This window comes from Martes martes (assembly GCF_963455335.1).
Source record: "Martes martes genome assembly, chromosome: 7".
Taxonomy (NCBI): Eukaryota; Metazoa; Chordata; class Mammalia; order Carnivora; family Mustelidae; genus Martes; species Martes martes.
Window position 1 is genome coordinate 26,687,301 of NC_137894.1, and position 23,726 is coordinate 26,711,026.

Sequence of the window (23,726 nt, forward strand, 5' to 3'; positions counted from 1 at the left end):
CATACAACTCTTCACCTCAGCTCAGGTCTTTATCTCAGCACAGGGTTGTGAGTTTAATCCCTGCATTGGGTTCCACACTGGGCATGGAGACTACTTTAAAAAATACTAGAAATACAGGACGCCTGGGTGGCTCAGTTGGTTAAGCGGCTGCCTTCGGCTCAGGTCATGGTCCCAGCGTCCTGGGATCGAGTCCCACATCGGGCTCCTTGCTCTGCGGGGAGCCTGCTTCTCCCTCTGCCACGCTGTCTGCCTGTGCTCACTCTCTCTCTCTCTCTGACAAGTAAATAAATAAAATCTTTAAAAATAAATAAATAAATAAAAAATGCTAGAAATAAAGGTTAACTTCCTAAGCTGGCAGAGTATCTCTATGAAAACACCCCAGCTAACATCATACTTAATGGTTAAGGAGTGGATGATTTCCCCCAGGGGATCAGGAACAAGACATCTACTTTTGCCACTTGTATTCAGCTTTGTACCTTTGTATCAAAGGTTCAAGCCAATATAGTTGGGCAAGCAAATTGAATGAATGAGAATGAATTAAAAGACATCTTGATCGAAAAAAAAAAAAGACATCTTGATCGGAAAGGAAGGAGTCAAACTATCTCTGTTAGCAGAGCTGACATGATCTTGTATATGGGAAATTCTATGGAACTGCTAAGAAACTATTGGAACTAAGTTCAGCAAGGATGCAATTGTATCTGTATACAATAGCAGTGAGCAAGCCAAAAATGAAATTAAGAAAGCAATTCAGTTATGGAATAGTACCAAAACAAACAAAACACTTAAGAACACATTTTTAAAAAGAAGCACAAAACTTGTACTCTGAAACCATAAAAACATTTTTAAAATAAATCAATCCTAAATAAATGGTCCATATTCACGTATTCCATATTCACATATTAACAAGAATTAATATTGTTAAGGTGATTGTACTGCCTCATCTACAGATTCAGTGCAATCTCAGAATCTTAGGGGGCTTGTTTGAAATTGACAAGGTGATCTTAAAATTCATATAGAGGGACGCCTGGGTGGCTCAGTTGGTTGAGCGGCTGCCTTCGGCTCAGGTCATGATCCCGGCGTCCTGGGATCGAGTCCCGCATCGGGCTCCTTGCTCCGCAGGGAGCCTGCTTCTCCCTCTGCCACTCTGTCTGCCTGTGCTTGCTCTCTCTCTCTCTCTCTCTCTCTGGCAAAATAAATAAAAAATCTTTGAAAAAAAAAAAATTCATATAGAAATGCAAGAGACCAAGAATAGCCCAGTCATGAAAAGTAAATACACAGTTGGAGGACTCACATTTCTTTATTTAAAAACATTTTATAAAACTACAGTCATCAGAACAGTGTGGTGCTGAGTTAAGGAGATACACACACACACACACACACACACACACACACACACACACATAATTTATATATATATATATAAATAAAATTGAGATTCCAGAAATAAACGCTAACAGTTATAGTCAACAGATTTTTACAGGTGGTTAATGACAATTCAGTAAGGAAAGAATAGTCTTTTCAATAAGTGGTGCTGATATAACTGGGTATCCAAATTCAAATGAATGAAGTTATACTCCTACTTCACACTATATATAAAAATTAACTCAAAAGGGATCAAGTACCTAAATTTAAAAGCTTAAACTATAAAACTCTTGAAGGAAAGGTATAAATTTTTGTGACATTGGATTAGGCAATATTTTCCTAGATTTGACACCTAAAGCACAAGCAACAACAAAAAATAGATAAATTTGGCATTATATAAATTTAAAACTTTTCTGCTTTAAAAAATCCCATCAGGAAAGTGAAAAGTCAGGATAAAACACAGTGTCACCAAAATGGTTATGTGTGGGAATCCACTCTCTGTCCCCTCAGAAAGATTAATGATTAGACAGTTATCCATGAAGAGAAACATTTCTGGGAGAGCTCTGGAAGAGGTCTGGAATCTGTTTAAGAAACTTCAGCAGTACTTTAGAACAAAAAACGTGATAATAACCACAAAAGAATAGAAAGAAGACAACTTCATTTTGCCTACATCTTTCCTTCCCCCAAGTTGACATTGCACAGCACCAGGAGGGAACTTCTCAACCGGAAAGAGTTTCCCTTGCCAGGAAAGGAGGAGCAGAGTGAGCAACCAGCTTTCCCAGCCTTTCAGGACATTGCCACAAGGTTCTGCTTTGGTTTCACTGCGAAAGCTGAGACAGACAGAGGTGGCTAGGAGGAACAAGGCAGAAAAGGGATACCAATAGCAGCCATGCAGTGGGAATGGTTGTGGCTCACTCACCTGCTCTGCAGACAAACCCAGCAGATTTTGCCGCTGAAGAAGCCAGTGGCAAGCACAGTTGCCACGGACACCTGGAGCTCTCATCAGCTTATACCCCAGAGGCATTCACATTCAGTGATACTAGCCATCAGAATCTCTCCTCATTCCAGTTCCCACCCCACCGTTGCCAGCTCCTTGGAACCACATGAGCATCCATCCCAGAACTCTGTAGCTATATGAGTACAAGACATCAGCCTAGACTCCTCCAACTGACCAAGTGTGTGTTCAGGGTTAGCCTTTCTAGCTGTGCCCTTCCATACTATAGGGTGCCATGTGTGAGTTTGGGGCTAACTGTCCATTTGTGCCCTTCCATACTGTAAGTCTGAAACCTATCACCAACTTCCACTTCAGTCTAATGTATGCAGTGGTACTACTGTGCAGCCATGACAGAATATGCTGACAATTGGAGTCTTTGCAGCAGCCTGTTGGCCCGATTGGTCCTTACCATCTGTCACTGCCCTACACCATTATGTTCACCTGAAGCTAGATCCTCCACCTTTGCACCTGCACACCTCCAGCCTGACCCCTATGACTGGCGTGCACTGTAGGCATACCAATAGCCAGGGCCCTTGTAGCTGCCAATGAGCTTGTAGTTGGCCCTGGCCTTTACTGCCTGTGTTAGGCCTGAGCACTATATATGTGTTAGCAACTGGATCTTGGCACATGCAGCTGGCCCCTGCAGCCAGCCATGTGCACACCAGCTCTGGCCATCACCACTGCCTGCCCTGTGTGCTCTCATCCACAAGTAAAAGTCTTTAGTAAAGCTTTAGTAAAGCTAATACCATTGCCTAAAGTCTGGAAGAGGTGACAACATTTTCAAATGCACAGACACCTACACAAGGCTACAGGGACTCTCCCAAACAAATACAGAAACTTCTGGTTACTGGCCCCAAAGAAATACAGATCCAGGAATTGCCTGACCAAGAATTCAAAAATAGTTCCCTTAAAGATGCTATGCGAATACATATACACAATTTAAAGACATTTGGAAAGTAACCCAAGAACAAAATGAGAAGTTCAAAAAAGAGGCAACCTAAAAAAGATCCAAACCAATTTTGGAGCTGAAGAATAAAATTGATGTACTGAAGAATTCAATAAAGAACCTCAACAGCACCCTTGACCAACAGAAGAAAGAATTAGTTAGCTAGAAGACAGATCAGTTGAAATCATCTACTCAGAGGAGCAAAAAGCAAAAAGAATGAAGAAAGGCTATAGGACTAATGAGGCATCTATATGGAAACAGCACCATTGTTGGAAAAAGAGAGAGAGGGAAAGGACATAGAAAGCTTATTTAAATAAATAGTGGTTGATGGGGCACCTGAGTGGCTCAGTGGGTTAAAGCCTCTGCCTTCGGCTCAGGTCCTGATCCCAGGGTCCTGGGATTGAGCCCCACATCAGGCTCAATGCTCAGCAGCGAGCCTGCTTCCCCTTCTCTCTCTGCCTGCCTCTCTGCCTACTTGTGATCTCTGTCTGTCAAATAAATAAATAAAATCTTAAGAAAAAAGAATTTAAAAATAAACAAACACACACACACATAAATAAATAAGTAAGTAAGTAAATAAATAAATAAATAAATAAATAAATAAATAAATAGTGGTTGAGATCTTCCTAAACCTGGGGAGAGATTTTGGACATCCAGGTTTTTGAAGCTCATAAGTCACCCAAATTTTCAATCCAAAATGATCTTCACCAAGACATATTATAATAAAACTGTATTTTAAGAACAGCAAGAGGGGGGGTGCCTGGATGGCTCAGTTGGTTAAGCATCTGCCTTCCACTCAGGTTATGATCCCAGGGTCCTGGGATTAAGCCCCATGTTGGGCTCCCTGCTCAACAGAGGAGTCTGCTTCTCCTTTCTCTCCCCACTGTTGTGCACTCTCTCTCTCTCTCTCACTTCTCTCTCAAATAAATAAATAAAAATCTTGAAAAAAAGAAGAAAGAAAAGAAAAAAAAAACAGCAAGAGAAAAAAGATTCTCTCACACAAGGAAACTCCCATATTATCATCAGATTTCTTACAAAAGACCTTGTAAGCCAGGAGGTAATGGGATGGTATATTCAAAGTGTTGAAAGAAAGAAGCTGTATAGCAAGATTACTTTACCCAGCAAAGTTTCCTTCAAAATTAAAAAGAGATGAAGACTGTGCAGAAACTTTTTATTTGGATACCAATAGTTTATTTTTGCTTTTGTTACCATTGTCTCAGGAGACATATCTAAAAAAATGTTGCTATGGCCAGTGTCAGAAATGTTACTGCCTATGCTCTCTTTTAGGATTTTTTTTTTTAAAGATTTTATTTATTCATTTGACAGGCAGAGATCACAAGTAGGCAGAGAGGCAGGCAGAGAGAGGAGGGAACAGGCAGGAAGAGAGAGGAGGAAACAGGCTCCCTACTGAGCAGAGAGCCTGATACGGGGCTCGATCCCAGAACCCTGGGATCATGACCTGAGCCGAAGGCAGCAGCTTAACCCACTGAGCCACTCAGGTGCCCTCTTTTAGGATGTTTATGGTTTCATAAATGGTTTCAGGTTTAAATGGTTTCAGGTTGCACATTAGGTCTTTAATCCATTTTGAGTTTGTTTTTGTGTATGGTGTAAGAAAGTTGTCCAGTTTCTTTTCTTTTCTTTTTTTTTTTTTTTGGCATAGCTGTGATCATTTTAAAAAAGATTTTATTTATTTATTTGACAGAGAGAGCAAGGGAGGGAACACAGGCAGGGGGAGTGGGAGAGAGAGAAGCAGGCTTCCTGTTGAGCAGGGATCCCGACGGATCCTGAGGGATCCTGACGCAGGGCTTGATCCTAGGATCCTGGGATCATGACCTGAGCCAAAGGCAGATGCTTAATGACTGAGCCACCTGGGCGCCCTGGATCAGTTTTTCCATAGAGAACAAACTGATGGCTACCAGAGGGAATGCGGGTGGGGGAATGACTTAAATTGGTGGTGTATATTAAGGAGTGTACTTGCGATGAGCACTGAGCGATGCATGGAATTGTTGAACAAGTATATTGTACACCTGAAGCTAATATAACACTGTATGTTAACTATACTGGAATTAAAATTTTTCAAAAAGAGAGAAAGACTTTACCTGATGAGCAATAGGTAAAGGAGTTCATCACCACTAGACCTGCCTTATAAGAAATGCTGTAAGTTCTTCAGCCTGAAATGAAATGGTGCTAGTTAGTAACATGAAGATATATAACACATGGTAAAGGTAAGCAGGTAGTCAAATTCAGAATATTCTACTACTGTAATATGGTGGTGTGTTAATACTAACTTCAGTATACTGGTTAAAGGACAAAAATATTAAAAATAACCATAACTACAATGTTTTGTTAGTTGATACACAGTATAAAAAGTTGTAAATCGTGCCAGCAAAAACAAAACACGGATAGTAAAAGGGTAGAGTTTTTGTATGGGATTAAAGTCAAATTGCTATCATTATAAAATAGACTGTTAAAAGTATAAACTGTTTTCTGTATGCCTCATGGTAAACATGAAGTGAAAGCCTACAGTGGATTCACACAAGATAAAGACAAGGGAATCAAAGTATATCACTACAGCAAACCATCAGTTCAGTTCATGAAGGAAGATAGAAAAAATTTAAGTTAGGAACAGGGAACCACAAACAGCCAGAAAACAATGAATTAGATGACATTAGTAAGTCCTCACCTATCAATAATTACTCTAAATGCATGTGGTGAGAATTTTCCAATCAAAAGACAAAGATTAGCTGGGTGGGTAAAAAAACAGGACCCTACAATATACTGCCTACAATAAACTCAATTCATCTTTAAGGACACACATAGGCTGAAAGCAAAGAGATGGAAAAAGCTATTCCAAGCAAGTAGAAACCAAAAGGGAACAGGGATAGCTGTACTTGGACAAAACAGACTTTAAGGGAAATATGGCAATAATGGACAAAGGACAGATAGACAATGGACAAAGGACAGATAGACAATGGACAAATAGACTTTAAATGAAATATGGTAATAAAGGACAAAGACTTAATGATCAATTCGTCGAGAAGATAAAACAGTCATATATGCACCCAGCATCAGAGCACCTAAATATATTAAGCAGATACTAACAGATACAATGGGAGACAATACAGCAATACAGTAATAGTAGGGGACTTTGATGTCAAACTTTCAGTAATGGGTAGATCATTTTGGCAGAAAATCAAAAGGGAAACCTGAGACTTGAAACACACTTTAGACCAAATGGACCTAAGAGACATACACAGAACATTCTATCCAACAACAGGAGAGTACACATTCTTCTCAAGTGCACATGGAACATTCCCAAGGATAAAGTTATAGGTCACTGAAGAAGTCTTAGCAAATTTAAGAAGGTTGAGATCATGCCAAGTATCTGACTATAATGGTATTGAATTAGAAATCAATAACACGAAAGGAGCAGGAAAATTCACAAATCTGTGAAGATGAAATAATACCTAAACAACCAAGGGTCAAAGAAGAAATCTAAAGGGAAATAAAATGATCTTGAAACAAATGAAAATGGAAATTCAACATATTAAAACCTATGGGATACTGCAAAAGCAAAAGCAATTCTAAAAGGGAAGTTTATAGTGATAAATGCGTGTTTTAAGAAAAAAATTATCTAAACCTAACTTTACACCTCAAGGAATGAAGAAAAAGAACAAGGTAAACCCAGTATAGTCAAAAGGTAGGAAATAAAAAAGATCAGAAATAGAGATCAGAAAAACAATAGAGAAGATTAATGAAACTAGGAGCAGCTTTTTAAAAAGATAACATGGGCATAGCTTTAGTTAGATTAAGAAAAAGGAAAGAAGACTCAAAATTAGGAATGAAAGAGACCTTATAAGTGATACCACAGAAGTACAAACGATCATAAAGCACTACTATGAACAATTATATGGCAACAAATTGAATAGCCTAGAAGAAATGGATAAATTCCTAAAAATATACAACCTACGAAAGACTGAATAATGAAGAAACAAAATCAGAATAGACCAATAATAAGTAAGGAGGTGGAGTCTGTAATAAAAAACTAATAAAGAAAAGCCCAGGGGCGCCTGGGTGGCTCAGTGGGTTAAAGCCTCTGCCTTTGGCTCAGGTCATGATCCCAGGGTTCTGGGATCAAGCCCTGCATCGGGCTCTCTGCTCGGCAGGGAGCCTGCTTCCTCCTCTTTCTCTGCCTGCCTCTCTACACACTTGTGACCTGTGTCTGTCATATAAGTAAATAAAATCTAAAAAAGAAAAAGAAAAGAAAAGCCCAGGACCAGATGGCTTCGTGAGTGAATTCTGCCAAATGTTTGAAGAAGAATTAATGCCAGTCCTTTTCAGATTCTTCCATATAACTGAAGAGGAGAGAACACTCCCAGGCTCATTTTATGAGCCGGCATTACCCTGATACCGAGGCCAGATAAAGACACTACAAGAAAAGAAAACTACCTACCAATATCCCTGATGCATTTATTCTCAATTCATCAACAAAAATTCTCAACAAAATATTAGCAAGCCAAGCTTAGTAGTATATTAAAAGGATCATACATCATCATCAGGTTGGGATTTATCTGTGCGATGCAAGCATGGTTCAAGATATGAATACTAATACATGTCATATACCACACTAATACAGTGAAAGATCGAAATTAAATTTCATCTCAGTAGATGCAAAAAATCATGATAAAAATCAAGATCATTTCATGTAAGAAGCTCTTACCAAACTGGATATAGAGGTAACATACCTCAACATAGTAAGGGCCATATATGACAAGCTCACAGCTAACATAATCAGCAGTGAGTGTTTGAAAACTTTCCTCTAAGATCTAAGACAAGTGTGCCGACTCTCACCACTCCTATTAAACATAGTATTAGAAGTCCTAGTCAGTGGACTTAGGCAAGAAAAAAGAAAGGAAAGGCACCTGAGTCAGAAAATGAGAATTAATATTTTCTTTGTTTGAACACGACATGATCTTATATACAGAAAATCCTAAAGACTCTGCCAAAACACTGTAAGAACAGATTTTAAAAATTCAGTAAAGTTTCAGGATAGAGAAATCAGTTGTGTTTCTCTACATTAACAACAAAATACCTGAAAAACAAATAAAACAATTCTGTTCACAGTAACATCAATAAAATCCTGAGGAATCAATTTCATCAAGGAGGTGATCTGTACACTGAGAGCTACAAGAATTTTTAAAAAATTATTTGTTTGTCAGAGAGAGAGAGAACACAAGCAGGGTGAGTGGCAGGCAGAGGGAGAAGCAGGCTCCCCACTGAGCAAGAAGCTTGATGCGGGATTTGATCCCAGGACTCTGGGATCATGACCCAAGCCAAAAGCAGATGCTTAACTGACGGAGCCACCCAGGCATCCCAAGAATTTTTTAAAATTAAAATTGACCTGCAATGTTATATTAGTTTCAAGTACACAACATAAATGATTCAACATTTCTATAAATTACATAGTGCTCATCACAATAAATGTAGTTAACCTTCTGTCACCAGTTATTACAGTCTTACCGACCGTATTTCCTTTGCTCTACTTTTCAACCCCGTGTTTTATTTTATAACTGGAATTTTAATCTTAATCCCCTTCACCTATTTCACCTATCTCTCCACACCCCTGCCCCTCTGGCAACCATCAGATTGTTCTCTGTGTTTATGAGCCCTCAGGGTTTTGTGTGCTTTGTTGTTTGTTCATTTTGTCATTTAGATTCCACATGTAAATGACATCATACAGTATTTGTCTTTCTTTGTCTGACTTTTTCACTTGGTATAGTATTCTCTAAGTCCATCCATGTTGTCACAAATGGCAAGATATTGTTCTTCTTATGGCTGGGTAATATTCTATTTTGTGTGTGTATGTGTGCACACACATACCATTCCTTCTTTATCCATTCGTGTATCCATAAGGACTTAGGTTCCTTCCATATCTTGACTTTTAAAAATAATTCTGCAGGGGCGCCTGGGTGGTTCAGTGGGTTAAAGCCTCTGCCTTTGGCTCAGATCATGATCTCGGGGTCCTGGGATTGAGCCTCACATTGAGCTCTCTGCTCAGTGGGGAGCCTGCTTCCTCCTCTCTCTCTCTCTCTGCCTGCCTCTCTGCCTGCTTGTGATTTCTGTCAAATAAATAAATAAAAATCTAAGAAAATAATAATAATTCTGCAATGACATGATACTTTATATGGAAAACCCAAAATACTCCACCCCCAAACTACTAGAACTCATACAGCAATTCAGTAATGTGGCAGGATACAAAATTAATGTACAGAAATCAGTTGTTTTCTGATACACTAACAATGAAAATAGAGAAAGGGAAATTAGAGAATCGATTCCACTTACTATAGCACCAAGAACCATAAGATACCTGGGAATAAACCTAATCAAAGAGGTAAAGGATCTGTACTCGAGGAACTACAGAACACTCATGAAAGAAATTGAAGAAGACACAAAAAGATGGAAGAGCATTCCATGCTCATGGATCGGAAGAATAAACATTGTCAAAATGTCTATACTGCCTAGAGCAATCTATACTTTCAATCCCATCCTGATCAAAATTCCACCAGCATTTCTCAAAGAGCTGAAACAAACAATCCTAAAATCTGTTTGGAACCAGAAGAGACCCCAAATTGCTAAGGGAATGTTGAAAAAGAAAAACAAAACTGGGGCATCACGTTGCCTGATTTCAAGCTTTACTACAAAGCTGTGATCACCAAGACAGAATGGTGCTGGCACAAAAACGGACACATAGACCAATGGAACAGAGTAGAGAGCTCAAATATGGACCCTCAACTCTATGGTCAAATAATATTCGACAAAGCAGGAAAAAATATCCAGTGGAAAAAAGACAGTCTCTTCCATAAATGGTGCTGGGAAAATTGGACAGCTATGTATAGAGGAATGAAACACAACCATTCTCTTACACCATACACAAATACAAACTCGAAATGGGTAAAAGACCTCAACATGAGGCAGGAATCTATCAAAATCCTAGAGGAGAACATAGGCAATAACCTCTTCAACATCAGCCACAGCAACTTCTTTCAAGATATGTCCTCAAAAGGCAAAGGAAACAAAAGCAAAAATGAACTTTGGGGACTTCATCAAGATCAAAAGCTTCTGCACCACAAAGGAAACAGTCAACAAAACAAAGAGGCAACCCACGGAATGGGAGAAGATATTTGCAAATGACACTACAGACGGCTGATATCCAAGATCTATAAAGAACTCCTCAAACTCAACACACACAAACAGATAATCATGTTAAAAAAAATGGGCAGAAGACATGAACACACACTTCTCCAAAGAAGTGGAGAATGGCTAACAGACACATGAAAAAATGTTCATCATTACTAACCATCAGGGAGATTCAAATCAAAACCACATTGAGATACCACCTTACACCAGCTAGAATGGCCAAAATCATCAAGACAGTAAACAAGTGTTGGAGAGGATGTGGAGAAGGGAACCCTCTTACATTGTTGGTGGGAATGCAAGTTGGGGCAGCCACTTTGGAAAACAGTGTGGAGATTCCTCAAGAAATTAAAAATAGAGCTTCCCTATGACCCTGCAATTGCACTACTGGGTATTTACCCCAAAGACACAGATGTAGTGAAAAGAAGGGCCACCTCTATCCCAATGTTCACAGCAGCAATGGCCACAGTTGCGAAACTGTGGAAATAGCCAAGATGGCCTTCAACAGAGAAATGGATAAAGAAGATATGGTCCATATATACAATGGAGTATTATGCCTCCATCAGAAAGGATGAATACCCAACTTTTGTGTCAACATGGACGGTACTGGACGGGATTATGCTGAGTGAAATAAGTCAAGCAGAGAGAGTCAAGTATCATATGGTTTTGCTTATTTATGGAACATAAGGAATAACACGGAGGACATTAGGAAATGAGAGGAGAAGTGAGTTGGGGGAAATTGGAGGGGGAGACCAACCATGAGAGACTGTGGACTCTGAGAAAAAAACTGAGGGTTTTGTAGGGGAGGGGTGGGGGGTTGGGAGAGCCTAGTGTTGGGTATTATGGAGGGCATGTATTGTATGGCGCACTGGGTGTGGTGCATAAACAATGAATTTTGGAACAGTGAAAAAAAATAAAATAAAACTTAAAAAAAATTCTGCAGAAAACATTGAAGTACACATATCTTTTGAATTAGTGTTTTCCTTTTATTTGGGTGAATACCCCGCAGTGGAATTATTGAATCATAAGATAGTTCTATTTCTCATTTTTGAGGAACCTCCATACTGTTTTCCGTAGTGGCCGCACTAATTTACAATCCACCAAAAGTGCATGAGGATTCCCCTTTCTCCTTATGAATACTAAGTTTTTCTTGTCTTTTTTTAAAATTTAAAATCAATTAAATAACATATGGTGTATTATTAGTTTCAGAGGTAGAGTTCAGTGATTCATTACTTGCATATAACACCCAATTGTCATTATGACAGGTGCCCTCCTTAATGCCCATCACCCAATTACCCCATTCCTCCACCTGCCTTCCCTCCAGCAACCCTCAGTTTCTTTCCTATAGTTAAGAGTCTCTTATGGTCCCTTTCTAATTTTGTCTTATTTTATTTTTCCTTCCCTTCCCCTGTGTTCATCTGTTTTGTTCCTTAAATTCCACATATGAGTGAAATCATCTGATATTTGTCTTTCTCTGACTTATTTCAAATAGCATACCTTCTAGTTCCACCCACGTTATTGCTAATGGCAAGATTTCAGTCTTTTTGATGCCTAATACAATTTCAGTGTATATATATACACCACGTCTTCTTTATCCATTTGTTTATTGATGGACATCTGGTCTCTTCCCATGTTTTGGCAATTGTGGATATTGCTGCTATAAACATTGGGGTGTGTCTGCCCCTTCGAATCACTATGTTTGTATCCTTTGGATAAATATCTAGTAGTGCAATTGCTGGGTCGTAGGGTGGCTCTATTTTTAACTTTTTGAAGAACCTCCATACTGTTTTCCAGAATGGCTTCACCAGTTTGCATTCCCAACAACAGTGTGATAGGGTTCCCTTTTCTCCACATCCTCACCAGCATCTTTTGTTTCCTGAGTTGTTAATTTTAGCCATGCTGACTAGTGTGATGTATCTCATTCTGGTTTTGATTTTTATTTCGCTGATGCTGAGTGATGTTGAGCATCTTTTCCTGTATCTATTGACCGTTTGGTCAAATTTCCTGTATTTGTCAACCGTTTAGTCTCCAAAACACATTTTGGAGAAATGTGTTTTCTTCATGTCTTCTGCCCATTTCTTCACTGGATTTTCTGCTTTTGTTTTGTTTTGTTTTGTTTTGTTTTGATTTTGGGTTTTTGTTGTTGTTGTTATTGCTGTTGTTTGTTGGTTGGTTTTGGGGGTAGGTGTTGAGGTTAATAAGTTATAGATTTTGGATACTAGTCCTTTATCTGATAAGACAATGAAAATATTTTCTCCCATTTTGTAGGTTGCCTTTTAGTTTTGTCAACTGTTTCCTTTGCTATACAAAAGCTTTTTATCTTGATGGAGTTCCAGTTGTTCATTTTTGCTTTTGTTTCCCTTGCCTTTGAAGATGTATCTAGCAAGACATTGCTACAGCGGAGATCAAAGAAGTTGCTGCCTATGTTCTCTAGTATTTTGAAGGATGCTTGTCTCACATTTAGCCATCCATTTTGAGTTTATTTTTGTGTATGGTGTAAGAGAGTGGTCCAGTTTCTTTCTTCTGCATGTGGCTGTCTAATTTTCCCAACATCATTTGTTAAAGAGACTGTCTTTTTTCCATTGGATATTCTTTCCTGCTTTGTCGAAGATAAGTTAACCATAGAGTTGAGGGCCAATTTCTGGGTTTTCTATTCTGTTCCACTGATCTATAGTTCTGTTTTTGTGCCAGTACCATACTGTTTTTATGACTATAGCTTTGTAATACAGTTTAAAGTCTGGATTTATGATGCTTCCACCTTTGATTTTCTTTTTCAACATTCTTGCCTCTCTTCTTTCACTCATGGCAGCCAATTACCACTTTGGCATAGCCTTCCCTTCAACCCAGGCTCTCGTCTTTCTCTGAGAGCCTCCCACTCCTCTGGTTTCCACCTATGTGCAGTTATGTGTAACCCCTCAAATGAACACCTAGTTGTGTATTCTGATATATTTTGTAGGTTCCTTTAGGGATGTTGTTTATTTCTCCAAGTACATTGGCAAGGTTTCCTTGAGGACCAGGCTATCTAGAGATAGACACAAAATGGTATAAGTAATAGGAACTTTGGCTTTATGTTGTATCATTACCATGATTTCGTCTCTTCTTAGCCTTGTGGCTTTGGGCTCAGTGCTTATTCTTTTTGAGTCTGTCTCTTTATCTGTAAAATGAGGATTAAAAAGGAAATAATCCCATATATCTACTGTGCCCTCTTGGTGGATATTTGTGTTCCCCGAGTGCCTTTGGCAAAGACAACAACAAAGTAACAGTTACTAGTCCCATGATTACTAAAAGCCTAGAATTTCCAATTCATACTGCATACTGATGTTACATGGGGAATTAAGAAACATTATGAATCTTTTTTTAAAAGAGAATTTTTTTTTATTTTTTTAAAAAGATTTTATTTATTTATTTGACAGAGATCACAAGTAGGCAGAGAGGCAGGCAGAGAGATAGAGGGAAGCAGGCTCCTTGCTGAGCAGAGAGGGCAATGTGGGGCTCGATCCCAGGACCTTGAGATCATGACCTGAGCCGAAGGCAGCGACTTAACCCACTGAGCCACGCAGGCGCCCCCATGTTATGAATCATAAGATTATAGAAGTTTTAAAAGGAATACTTTTTTTCTTTTGTATTATAAAAGTAATGTGACCACATTTTTAAAGACTGGGATATTGGGGCACCCAGGTGACTCAGTCAGTAAAATGTCCAATGCTTGATTTTGGCTCAGGTCATGACCTCAGCATTGTGAGATCAAGCCCCAATGTGGGCTCTGCACTGGGTGTGGAGCCTTCTTAAGATTCTCTCTCTCTCTCTGTCCCTTCCTCCCTCCTTCCTTTTCCCCTTCTTTCCCTCCTCCAGCTCTCTCTTTAAAAAACGTATTGTAGAAGAGAAAAATTATCAATGACTCACACATAATGCAATTACTATTAGCATTTTGTTTTTTTCCCTTTTTTCCCTTTTGTGTGTGCATTTTATCAATTTATTTTAACTTAAGTGTTTTCATCATGAATGACTTGTAATTATTTTAAGTTTTTATATCTACTTGCCCACTTAACATAGTTTGGTTGTTTGCTTTCATTTTTTTATTTTAAAAAATACTTTATTTATTTATTATAGAGAGACCAGGAGAGTAGAGAGAGGAACAGGGAGAGAGAATCTCAACAAAACTGCACTGAATGGGGAGTCTGAGGGAGGGCTTGATCTAACAATCCTAAAATCATGACCTGAGTTGAAACTCAGGTCATAGGTGGATGCTCAACCAGCTCTGCCACCCAGGCACCCCAATTGTTTGCTTTTAAAAATAAGGAAGGGCAGATTGGAGCAAGATGGTAGAGGAGTAGAGGAGTAGAAGACCTTAATTGCTTCTGGTCCCAGAAACTCAGGTAGATCGTTACCAAACCATTCTGATCACCGACAAACTCAACAGGAGATTGAAGAAAAGAATAACAACAATTCTATGAACAGAAAAGCGACCACTTTCTGTCGGGTAGGACACGTGGAAAAGTGAATCCAAGGCAATATACAGGAAGATAGACTGCCGCGAGGAGGGAGCCTCCCTTAGCTGGCTTCCAGCAAGTGATAGAGCAGTGCAGCACAAAATCGGAACTTTTATAAGTCTGCTCCACTCAGGGACATTGCTCCAGAGGCTCAGCAGGGGGTGGTGCCCTTGCTGAGACAGTGTGGTCTCAGGTCCCTTGGGGGTCACAGAAAGACCGGGGTTCCCTGAATGCAGCACAGTTCCCAGGTATTGGAGCGGGGAAGCTGGCTGCAAAGGTAGAGCCAAGGAGTGGGCTCTCAGCTCAGAGTTGCCATAAACCGTGAACCCTGGCACAGTTGTGCCACTGCTTTTTGAGCAGTGACCCCACAAGTGGCAGATCCAGGGAGACTCCCCCTTCCTCTACCAGGAGGAATGGTGTGGGAGCGCACTGCCAGAATCTCAGAAGCTCATGGTCACAGGCCCGGTGATCATGGAATGCAGGAACACAGCTGGAGACCTGGGTGATAGGCCTGACTGACTCCTTTTCTCTCAGAGCTCACTGAAGAGGGGGCCTCGAGCTCTTGGCTCCTCTAGGGCTGGAGATTGGGAGGCTGCCATTTTCATTCTTGTCCTCCAAAGCTGTACAGAAAGCGTTCAGGGAACAAATGCTACCAAGAGCAAAACTGAGCAGAACTACTTAGCCTGGCACCTGGCAAGGGTGATTCAATCCTGCTTCAGGCAAAGACATTTGAGAATCACTGCAACAGGCCCCTCCCCCAGAAGATGAGCGAGAACATCCAGCCAAGACCAAGTTTACTGATTGATGAGAACTGCAAAACATCAATGCTAGGTGAATATCGCACATAGAATTCATGGTTTTTTCCTCATGATTCTTTAGTCTTTCAAAGTTAAATTTTTAAAATATTCATTATTTTTTCTTCTTTTTCTATTTTAATTTTCCCTCCTTCCTATTTTAACCTATTTTAACTATCTTATCAATACCTTTTAAAAAATATTTTTAAATTTTCATTTTTATAGTCATATTCTATCCCTTCATTGTATTTAACCTTATTTTTTCTATACATATAAGTTTTTCTTTCTTTAAAATTTTGGGATACAGTTTCATCTGTTAAGAAGAACTTTGGTCTGTTAAGACCAAAATATACCTTAAATCTAGCATATGGCTTTGTTCTATTCTCCAGCCTGATCACATTCTCTTTTTTTTTCTTTTTTCAACTAACTTCTTATCTTATCAATCACTCTTTTAAAATCTTTTTAAAATTTTCATTTTTATAGTCATATTCCATCCCTTTGTGTTTACCCTTATTTTTGTATATATATGTTTTTCTTTCTTTAAAATTTTGGGAGGCAATTTCTTCTAACAGACCAAAATACACCTAAAATCAAGTGTGTGGCTCTGTCCTATTCATCAGCCTAATCATATATTCATATAAATGAATACATGACATATATTCACTTATATGGTATATATAATATAATAGATAACATTGTAATATAATATGATATAATATATTTTATATATAAATATAAATATGTGTATATTTATATTTATATTTCTTTCTTTTCCCCCTTCTCCCCCTAGTTTCATGCCTCTTCTGATTTGGTTAGTGTATATTTTTCTGGGGTCATTGTTACCCTTTTAGCATTTTGTCTCTCATTCATCTGTTCTTCTCTGGACAAAATGACAAGGTGGAACAACTCACCTCAAAAAAAAAAAAGAACAAGAGGTAGTACTGACTGTGATGGACCTAATCAATACAGACATTAGTAAGATGTCAGAACAGCGTTCAGAACAACGATTATAAAGATGCTAGCTGGGCTTGAAAAAAGCATAGAAAATAGAGAATCCCTTTCTGGAGAAATAAAAGAACTTAGATCTAACCAAGTTGAAATAAAAAAAGCTATTTATGAAGTGCAATAAAAAATGGAGGCTCTCACTGCTTGGATAAATGAGGTAGAAGAAAGAATTAGTGATACAGAAAGACCAAATGATGGAGAATAAAGAAGCTGAGAAAAAGAAAGATAAACAACTACTGGATCATGAGGGTAGAATTCGAGAGATAAGTTATACCCTAATATGAAACAATATTAGAATAATTGGGATCCCAGAAGAAGAAAGAGAGAGGGGACAGAAGGTATATTGGACCAAATTATAGTGGAGAACATCCCTAATTTGGGGACGTAAATAGGCATCAAAATTCGGGAGGCACAGAGAACCCACCTCAAAATCAATAAAAATAGGTCATCACCCTGTCATATAATGGTAAAATTTACAATCTTCAGAGACAAAGAGAAAATCCGGGAAGTAGCTTGGGACAAGAGGTCTATAACCCACAATGGTAGAAGTATTAGATTGGCAGCAGACCTATCCACAGAGATCTGGCAGGCTGGAAGGGACTGTCATGATATAATCAGACCACTAAATGAGAAAAATATGCACCCAAGAATACTATATCCAGCTAGCCTGTTGCTGAAAATAGGAGAAATAAAAAGCTTTAATAAATAAATTTAATAAATAAAAAGCAGGACAAACAAAGACTAAAAGAATTTGCAAACACCAAACCAGCCCTACAGGAAATATTGAAAGGGGTCCTCTAAGCAAAAAGAGAGCCTAAAAGTAACAAAGACCAGGAAGGAACAGAGACAATATACAGTAACAGTCACCTTACAAACAATACAATGACACTAAATCCATATCTTTCAATAGTTACCCTGAATGTAAGTGGGCTAAAATGCCCCAGTGAAAAGACACAGGGTATCAGATTCGATTAAAAAAAAAAACAAGACCCATCGATATGCTGTCTGTAGGAGACTCATTTTAGACCCAAAGACACTTCCAGATTTAAAGTGAGGGGGTGGAAAACAAATTACCATGCTAATGGACATCAACAGAAAGCTGAGGTGGCAATCCTTATATCAGACAAATTAGATTTTAAGCCAAAAACTATAAGAGATGAGGAAGGACACTATATCATACTTAAAGGGAGTGTCCAATAAGAAGGTCTAACAATTTTAAATATCTATGCTCCTAACATTAGAACAGCTAATTATATAAGCCAGTTAATAACAAAAGCAAAGAAAAACATTGACAATAATATAATAGTAGGGGACTTTAACACTCCCCTCACTGAAATGGACAGATCATCTAAGCAAAACATCAACAAAGAAATAAAGGCTTTAAATAACACAGTGGACCAGATGGTCATCACAGATAGAGTCAGAACATTCCATTCCAAAGCAACAGAATACACATTCTTCTCTAGTGCACATGGAACATTCTCCAGAATAGATCACATCCTGGGTCACAAATCAAGTCTCAACTGATACCAAAAGACTGGGATCATTCCCTGCATATTTTCAGACCACAATGCTTTGAAACTAGAACTCAGTCAGAAGAGGAAAATTGGAAGTTACTCAAATACATGGAGGCTAAAGAGCATCCTACTAAAGAATGAATGGGTCAACCAGGAAATTAAAGAAGATTTGAAATAATTCATGGAAACAAATGAAAATGAAAACACAACTGTTCAAAATCTTTGGGATGCAGGAATAGCAGTCCTAAGAGGGAAGTATATAGCAGTAAAAGGCTTTCTCAAGAAACAAGAACGGTCTCAGATACACAACCTAACCCTGCACTGAAAGGAGTTTGGGAAAGAACAGCAAATAAAGCCTAAGCTCAGCAGGAGAAGAGAAATATTAAAGATTGGAGTAGAAATAAATTCAATAGAAACCAAAAGAACAGTAGAACAGATCAACAAAACTAGGAGCTTGTTCTTTGAAAGAATTAATAAGATTGATAAACCCATAGCCAGATTTATCAAAAAGAGAAGAGAAAGGACCCAAAGTAATAAACTCATGAATGAAAGAGAAGAGATCACAACCAACACCAAGGAAATAAAAACAATTATAAGAACATGTTATAGACAAGTATACACCAGGAAATTAGACAATCTAGTAGAAATGGATGCATTCCTAGAGACATGTAAACTACCAAAACTGAACCAGGAAGAAATAGAAAACCTGAACAGACTCATAACCAGCAAAGAAATTGAAGCAGTAATAAAAAATCTCCCAACAAAATGCTCAGGGCTAGATGGCTTCCCAGTGAAATTCTACCAAACATTTAAAGAATTAATACCTATTTTCCTGAAACTCTTCTAAAATAGAAAACAGAAATGGAAGGAAAGCTCCTAAACTCATTTTATGAGGCCAGGAGTACCTTGATCCCAAAACCAGACAAAGACCCCATCAAAAAGGAGAATTACATACTAATATCCCTGATGAGTATGGATGCAAAAATTTTCACCAAAATACTAGCCAGTAGGATACAACAGTACATTAAAAGGTTGTGGGATTTATTCCTGGGTTGCAGGCTTGGTTCGACATCTGCAAAGTTGGTTCAACATCCGCAAAACAATCTATGTCATACAATAATAAAAGAGAGAACAATAATTTATGATAGTCTCAGTAGATGCAAAAAAGCATTTGACAAAGTACAGCATCCTTTCTTGATTAAAACTCTTTACAGTGTAGTGATAGAGGGTACATACCTCAATATCATAAAAGCCATCTATGAAAAACTCACAGCAAATATCATTCTCAATGGGGAAAAAACTGAGAGCTTTTCCCCTAAGGTCAGAAACAGCAGGAATGTCCACTATCACCACTACTGTTCAACATAGTACTAGAAGTCCTAGCCTCAGGGGCGCCTGGGTGCCTCAGTGGGTTAAAGCCTCTGCCTTTGGCTCAGGTCATGATCCCAGGATCCTGGGATCGAGCCCCACATTGGGCTCTCTGCTCAGCGGGGAGCTTGCTTCCCCCCCCCCACCCCTGCCTGCTTTTCTGCCTACTTGTGATCTCTCTCTATCAAATAAATAAAATCTTAAAAAAAAGTCCTAGCCTCAGCAACCAAGCAACAAAAAGAAATAAAAGGCATCTGAATCGGCAAAGAAGAAGTCAAGCTCTCTTTGCGGATGACATATCCTTTATGTGGAAAACCCAGAAGACCCTATCCCCAAACTGCTAGAACTCATACAGGAATTCAGTCAAGTGTCAGTATACAAAATCAATACACAGAAATCAGTTGCATTTCTATACACCAACAACAAGACAGAAGAAAGAGAAATTAAGGAGTCGATCACATTTACAATTGCACCCAAAACTATAAAATACCTAGGAATAAATCTAACCAAAGAGGCAAAGAATCTCTACTCAAAAAACTATAGAATACTCATGAAAGAATTTGAGGAAGACACAAATGTAAAAATGTTCCAAGCTCATGGGTTGAAAGAACAAATATTGTGAAAATGTCTATACTACCTGGAGCAGTCTACACATTTAAGACAATCCCTATCAAAATACCATCAACTTTTTTCAGAGAAATTTAACAAATAATCCTAAATTTATATAGAACCAGAAAAGCCCCCACCTAGCCAGAGGAATGTTGAAAAAGAAAACCAAAGCTGGCAGAATCACAATTCCAGACTTCAAGCTGTATTACAAAGCTGTCATCATCCAGACAGTTTGGTACTGGCATGAGAACAAACACATAGATCAGTGCAACAGAATAGAGAGTCCAGAAATGGATCCTTAGCTCTATGGTCAACTAATCTTCGACAAAGCAGGAAAGAATGTCCAATGAAAAAAGACAGTCTCTTCAACAAATGGTGTTGGGAAAATCGGACAGCCACTTGTAGAAGAATGAAACTGGGGAATTTCCTTACACCACATGCAAAAATAGACTCAAAGTGGATGAAAGACCTCAATGTGAGACAGGAATCCATCAAAATCCTTGAGCAGAACACAGGCAACAACCTCTTCGACCTCAGCTGCAGCAACTTCTTCCTGGACACATTGCCAAAGGCAAGAGAAGCAAGGGCAAAAATGAACTATTGGGACTTCATCAAGATAAAAATCTTTTTCACAGCAAAGGAAACAGTCAACAAAACCAATAGACAACTGACAGGGTGGGAGTAGATATTGGCAAATGACATATCAGATAACGAGCTGGTATCCAAAATCTATAAAGAACTTATCAAACTCAATACCCAAAGAACAAATAATTCCATCAAGAAATAGGCGGAAGACATGAACAGACATTTCAGCAAAGAAGACATCCAAATGGCCAACAGACACATGAAAAAGTGCTCAGTATCCCTCAGCATCTGGGAAAAAGAAATCAAGACTATAGTGAGATACCACCTCACACCAGTCAGAATGGCTAAAATTAACAAGTCAGGAAATGACAGGTGTTGGCAAGGATGTGGAGAAGGGGGAACTCTTCTACACTGTTGATGGGAATGCAAGTTGTTGCAGCCACTCTGCGAAACAGTATGGAGGGCCCTCAAAAAGTTGCTACCCTAAGACCCAGCAGTCACACTACCCTAAAGATACAAATGTAGTGACCTGAAGGGGCACATGCACCCCAATGTTTATAGCAGCAATGTCCACAATAGCCAAACTATGGAAAGCCTTGATGTCCATTAGCAGGTGAATGGATAAAGAAGGTGTGGTATATATATACAATGGAATACTATGCAGCCGTCAGAACCCCGAAATCTTGCTATTTGCAATGGCATTGATGGAACTAGAGGGTATTTGGCTATGCGAAGTAAGTCAATTAGAGAAATACCATTATCATATGATTCTCATTGATTTGAGGAATTTGAGAAACAAGACAGCGGATCATAGGGGAAGGGAAGGAAAAATGAAACAAGACAAAACCAGAGAGGGAGACAAACCCTAAGACACTCTTAATCTCAGGAAACAAACTGAGGATTGCTGGAGGGAAGGGGAGTGCAAGGAGTGGGGTGGCTGGGTGATGGACATTGAGAGGTTATGTGGTATGGTGAATGCTGTGAATTATGTAAGACTGATGAATCACAGACCTGTACCCCTGAAACAAATAATACATTATATGTTAATTAAAAAAATAAAAATAAAGAAACAGTATTTTTATTTAATAATAAAACTTCATTTTTATGAATGATAAATTTACTTTTCTATTCTGGTATATTTCATATTTATTGAAATAATATATAGCAGTATGGGTTAAGCGTCATTAACTATATACTGACTGCATTGAATTGGTATGAAAATCCTTCATGTTTAAGTAAAATTTCAATAAATTTCTAATGTTTTCTACTCTTAAAAACTGAATTAAAAACAAATATGGCTATCAAGAAAATACAGCTTTTCCAAAATAGATATAATTAGTATATACAGGTCAGATACATGGTTTACATATTAATGATTTTTCTCTTTTATTAAACAAAGGTCCATTTTAGCTTCTTATCTTCTGAAGGAGAAGCTCAACATCTTGGGCAAGTTGGGGTGTCTGCTAAGCTGTGCAGGTTCTGTTGTGCTGATTATCCACTCCCCAAAATCCGAGAGTGTCACTACTCAGGCTGAACTGGAAGAGAAGCTGACTAATCCAGGTAACTCCTTTGTAGCAACACTGCCAAGAGAGCCTGCTTGTCAGTATCATCCTTCCAGGCATAGGCTGGAATTGACTTACCTATGGTCTGTTCTCCTAGACCCTCTGTTTGACTTTGCCTATGAATGGCCCTCACTGTGCCCTGCAGGCTACAGCATCCCTCACTCCTGCTGCCCCAGGTGTGGGAATAGGCCTGGTGGTCCCTTTGTTCCAGACCTTGCATATGCACTCCATGATGTTCAGGACCTCTTCTGCTTTCTTCTGGATCTTGGAGACCTGGTGCGGGTCACTGCATCATCTGGCCCCCTCCACAACAGTCTCATCCATTCCAGCCTCCCTTCCACTCCCACCCAACTCCTGCTTACCATGGCCTTCCTATTCCCCTACCTCTCATGACTCATATTCCCCGCATATCTCCCCCTACAGCCTCTCACTTCTCCCCACCTCCCAGTTTTTCTACCCTACCTCTTTCTTGCATTCCTGCTGTCACTGTTTCTTGGTGTTTCCTTCTGGGGTCTGCTTTGGGTAATGTTCCTTTCAGGTCCACTTTGTGTCCAAGCCTCTGCACTTCCCTCTGATGTGAAGCTTAGAGTTGAGAGCCAGTTTGATTTATCTTTGGATCTCCCATAGAAATCTCTCTGCGTTTTTTCTGTGTATTTTTGACATACTATATATTTCTTGACAAATGCTGTATAAAAAAAAAGCAACAGTCTACATAATTATACCAGCTTAAAGTATAGATTCTTCTAAAATTATTCCCAGTAGACCATCTTAATGTTGTTTACCAACAATTTTAGACAGGTACCAGCACAAAACTGCATCCACACGAATATCCCAAAACCAGACATCTCTGGGCCACAAAAAATCTGACCATTCTTTTACATCTCTCAACTGGCCATGACTGAGTTTGCAGCAGAAATTTCTGTAAAATATAAAAGGGATTCATAATGAAATTAGCCAAGGCTATTTTTCTGTAATCCCTAAATATTTAGTATTATTTTATTTACTTCATCCTATAAAAGCCAAAATATTTCCAAAACTGTGAGAAATGAGAGTACAAATACATGAAAAAAAATCAGAAAACTTGATATGAATGTCCTGCCGAATTTACTTTATGTAATTTTCAGAACAATGTATCTTGTTTTCTTTTCTTTTCTTTGAGTGGGGGCTGCAGAGGGAGAAGGAGAGAGAGAATCTCAAGCAGATTCCCCTCTGAGCCTGGAACCTGACTCCAGGCTTGATCTCACAACCCTGAGATCATGACCTGAGCTGAAACAGAATCAGATGCTTGACATACTGGGCC

At 38.8% G+C, this 23,726-nt stretch overlaps 1 protein-coding gene across 2 annotated transcripts in view; it reads left to right on the forward strand.

The window, feature by feature from the left end:
* Positions 1-23,726, forward strand: part of NIPA1 (NIPA magnesium transporter 1) — a gene marked incomplete at its 3' end in the record, with an annotated part of 93,026 nt that overhangs the window by 43,662 nt on the left and 25,638 nt on the right. For both annotated transcript variants that reach the window (XM_080809540.1, XM_080809539.1), the window contains exon 4: positions 22,264-22,424. In XM_080809540.1, coding sequence (XP_080665666.1) covers positions 22,264-22,424 — 161 coding nt within the window. The remainder of the gene's footprint in view (positions 1-22,263; positions 22,425-23,726) is intronic.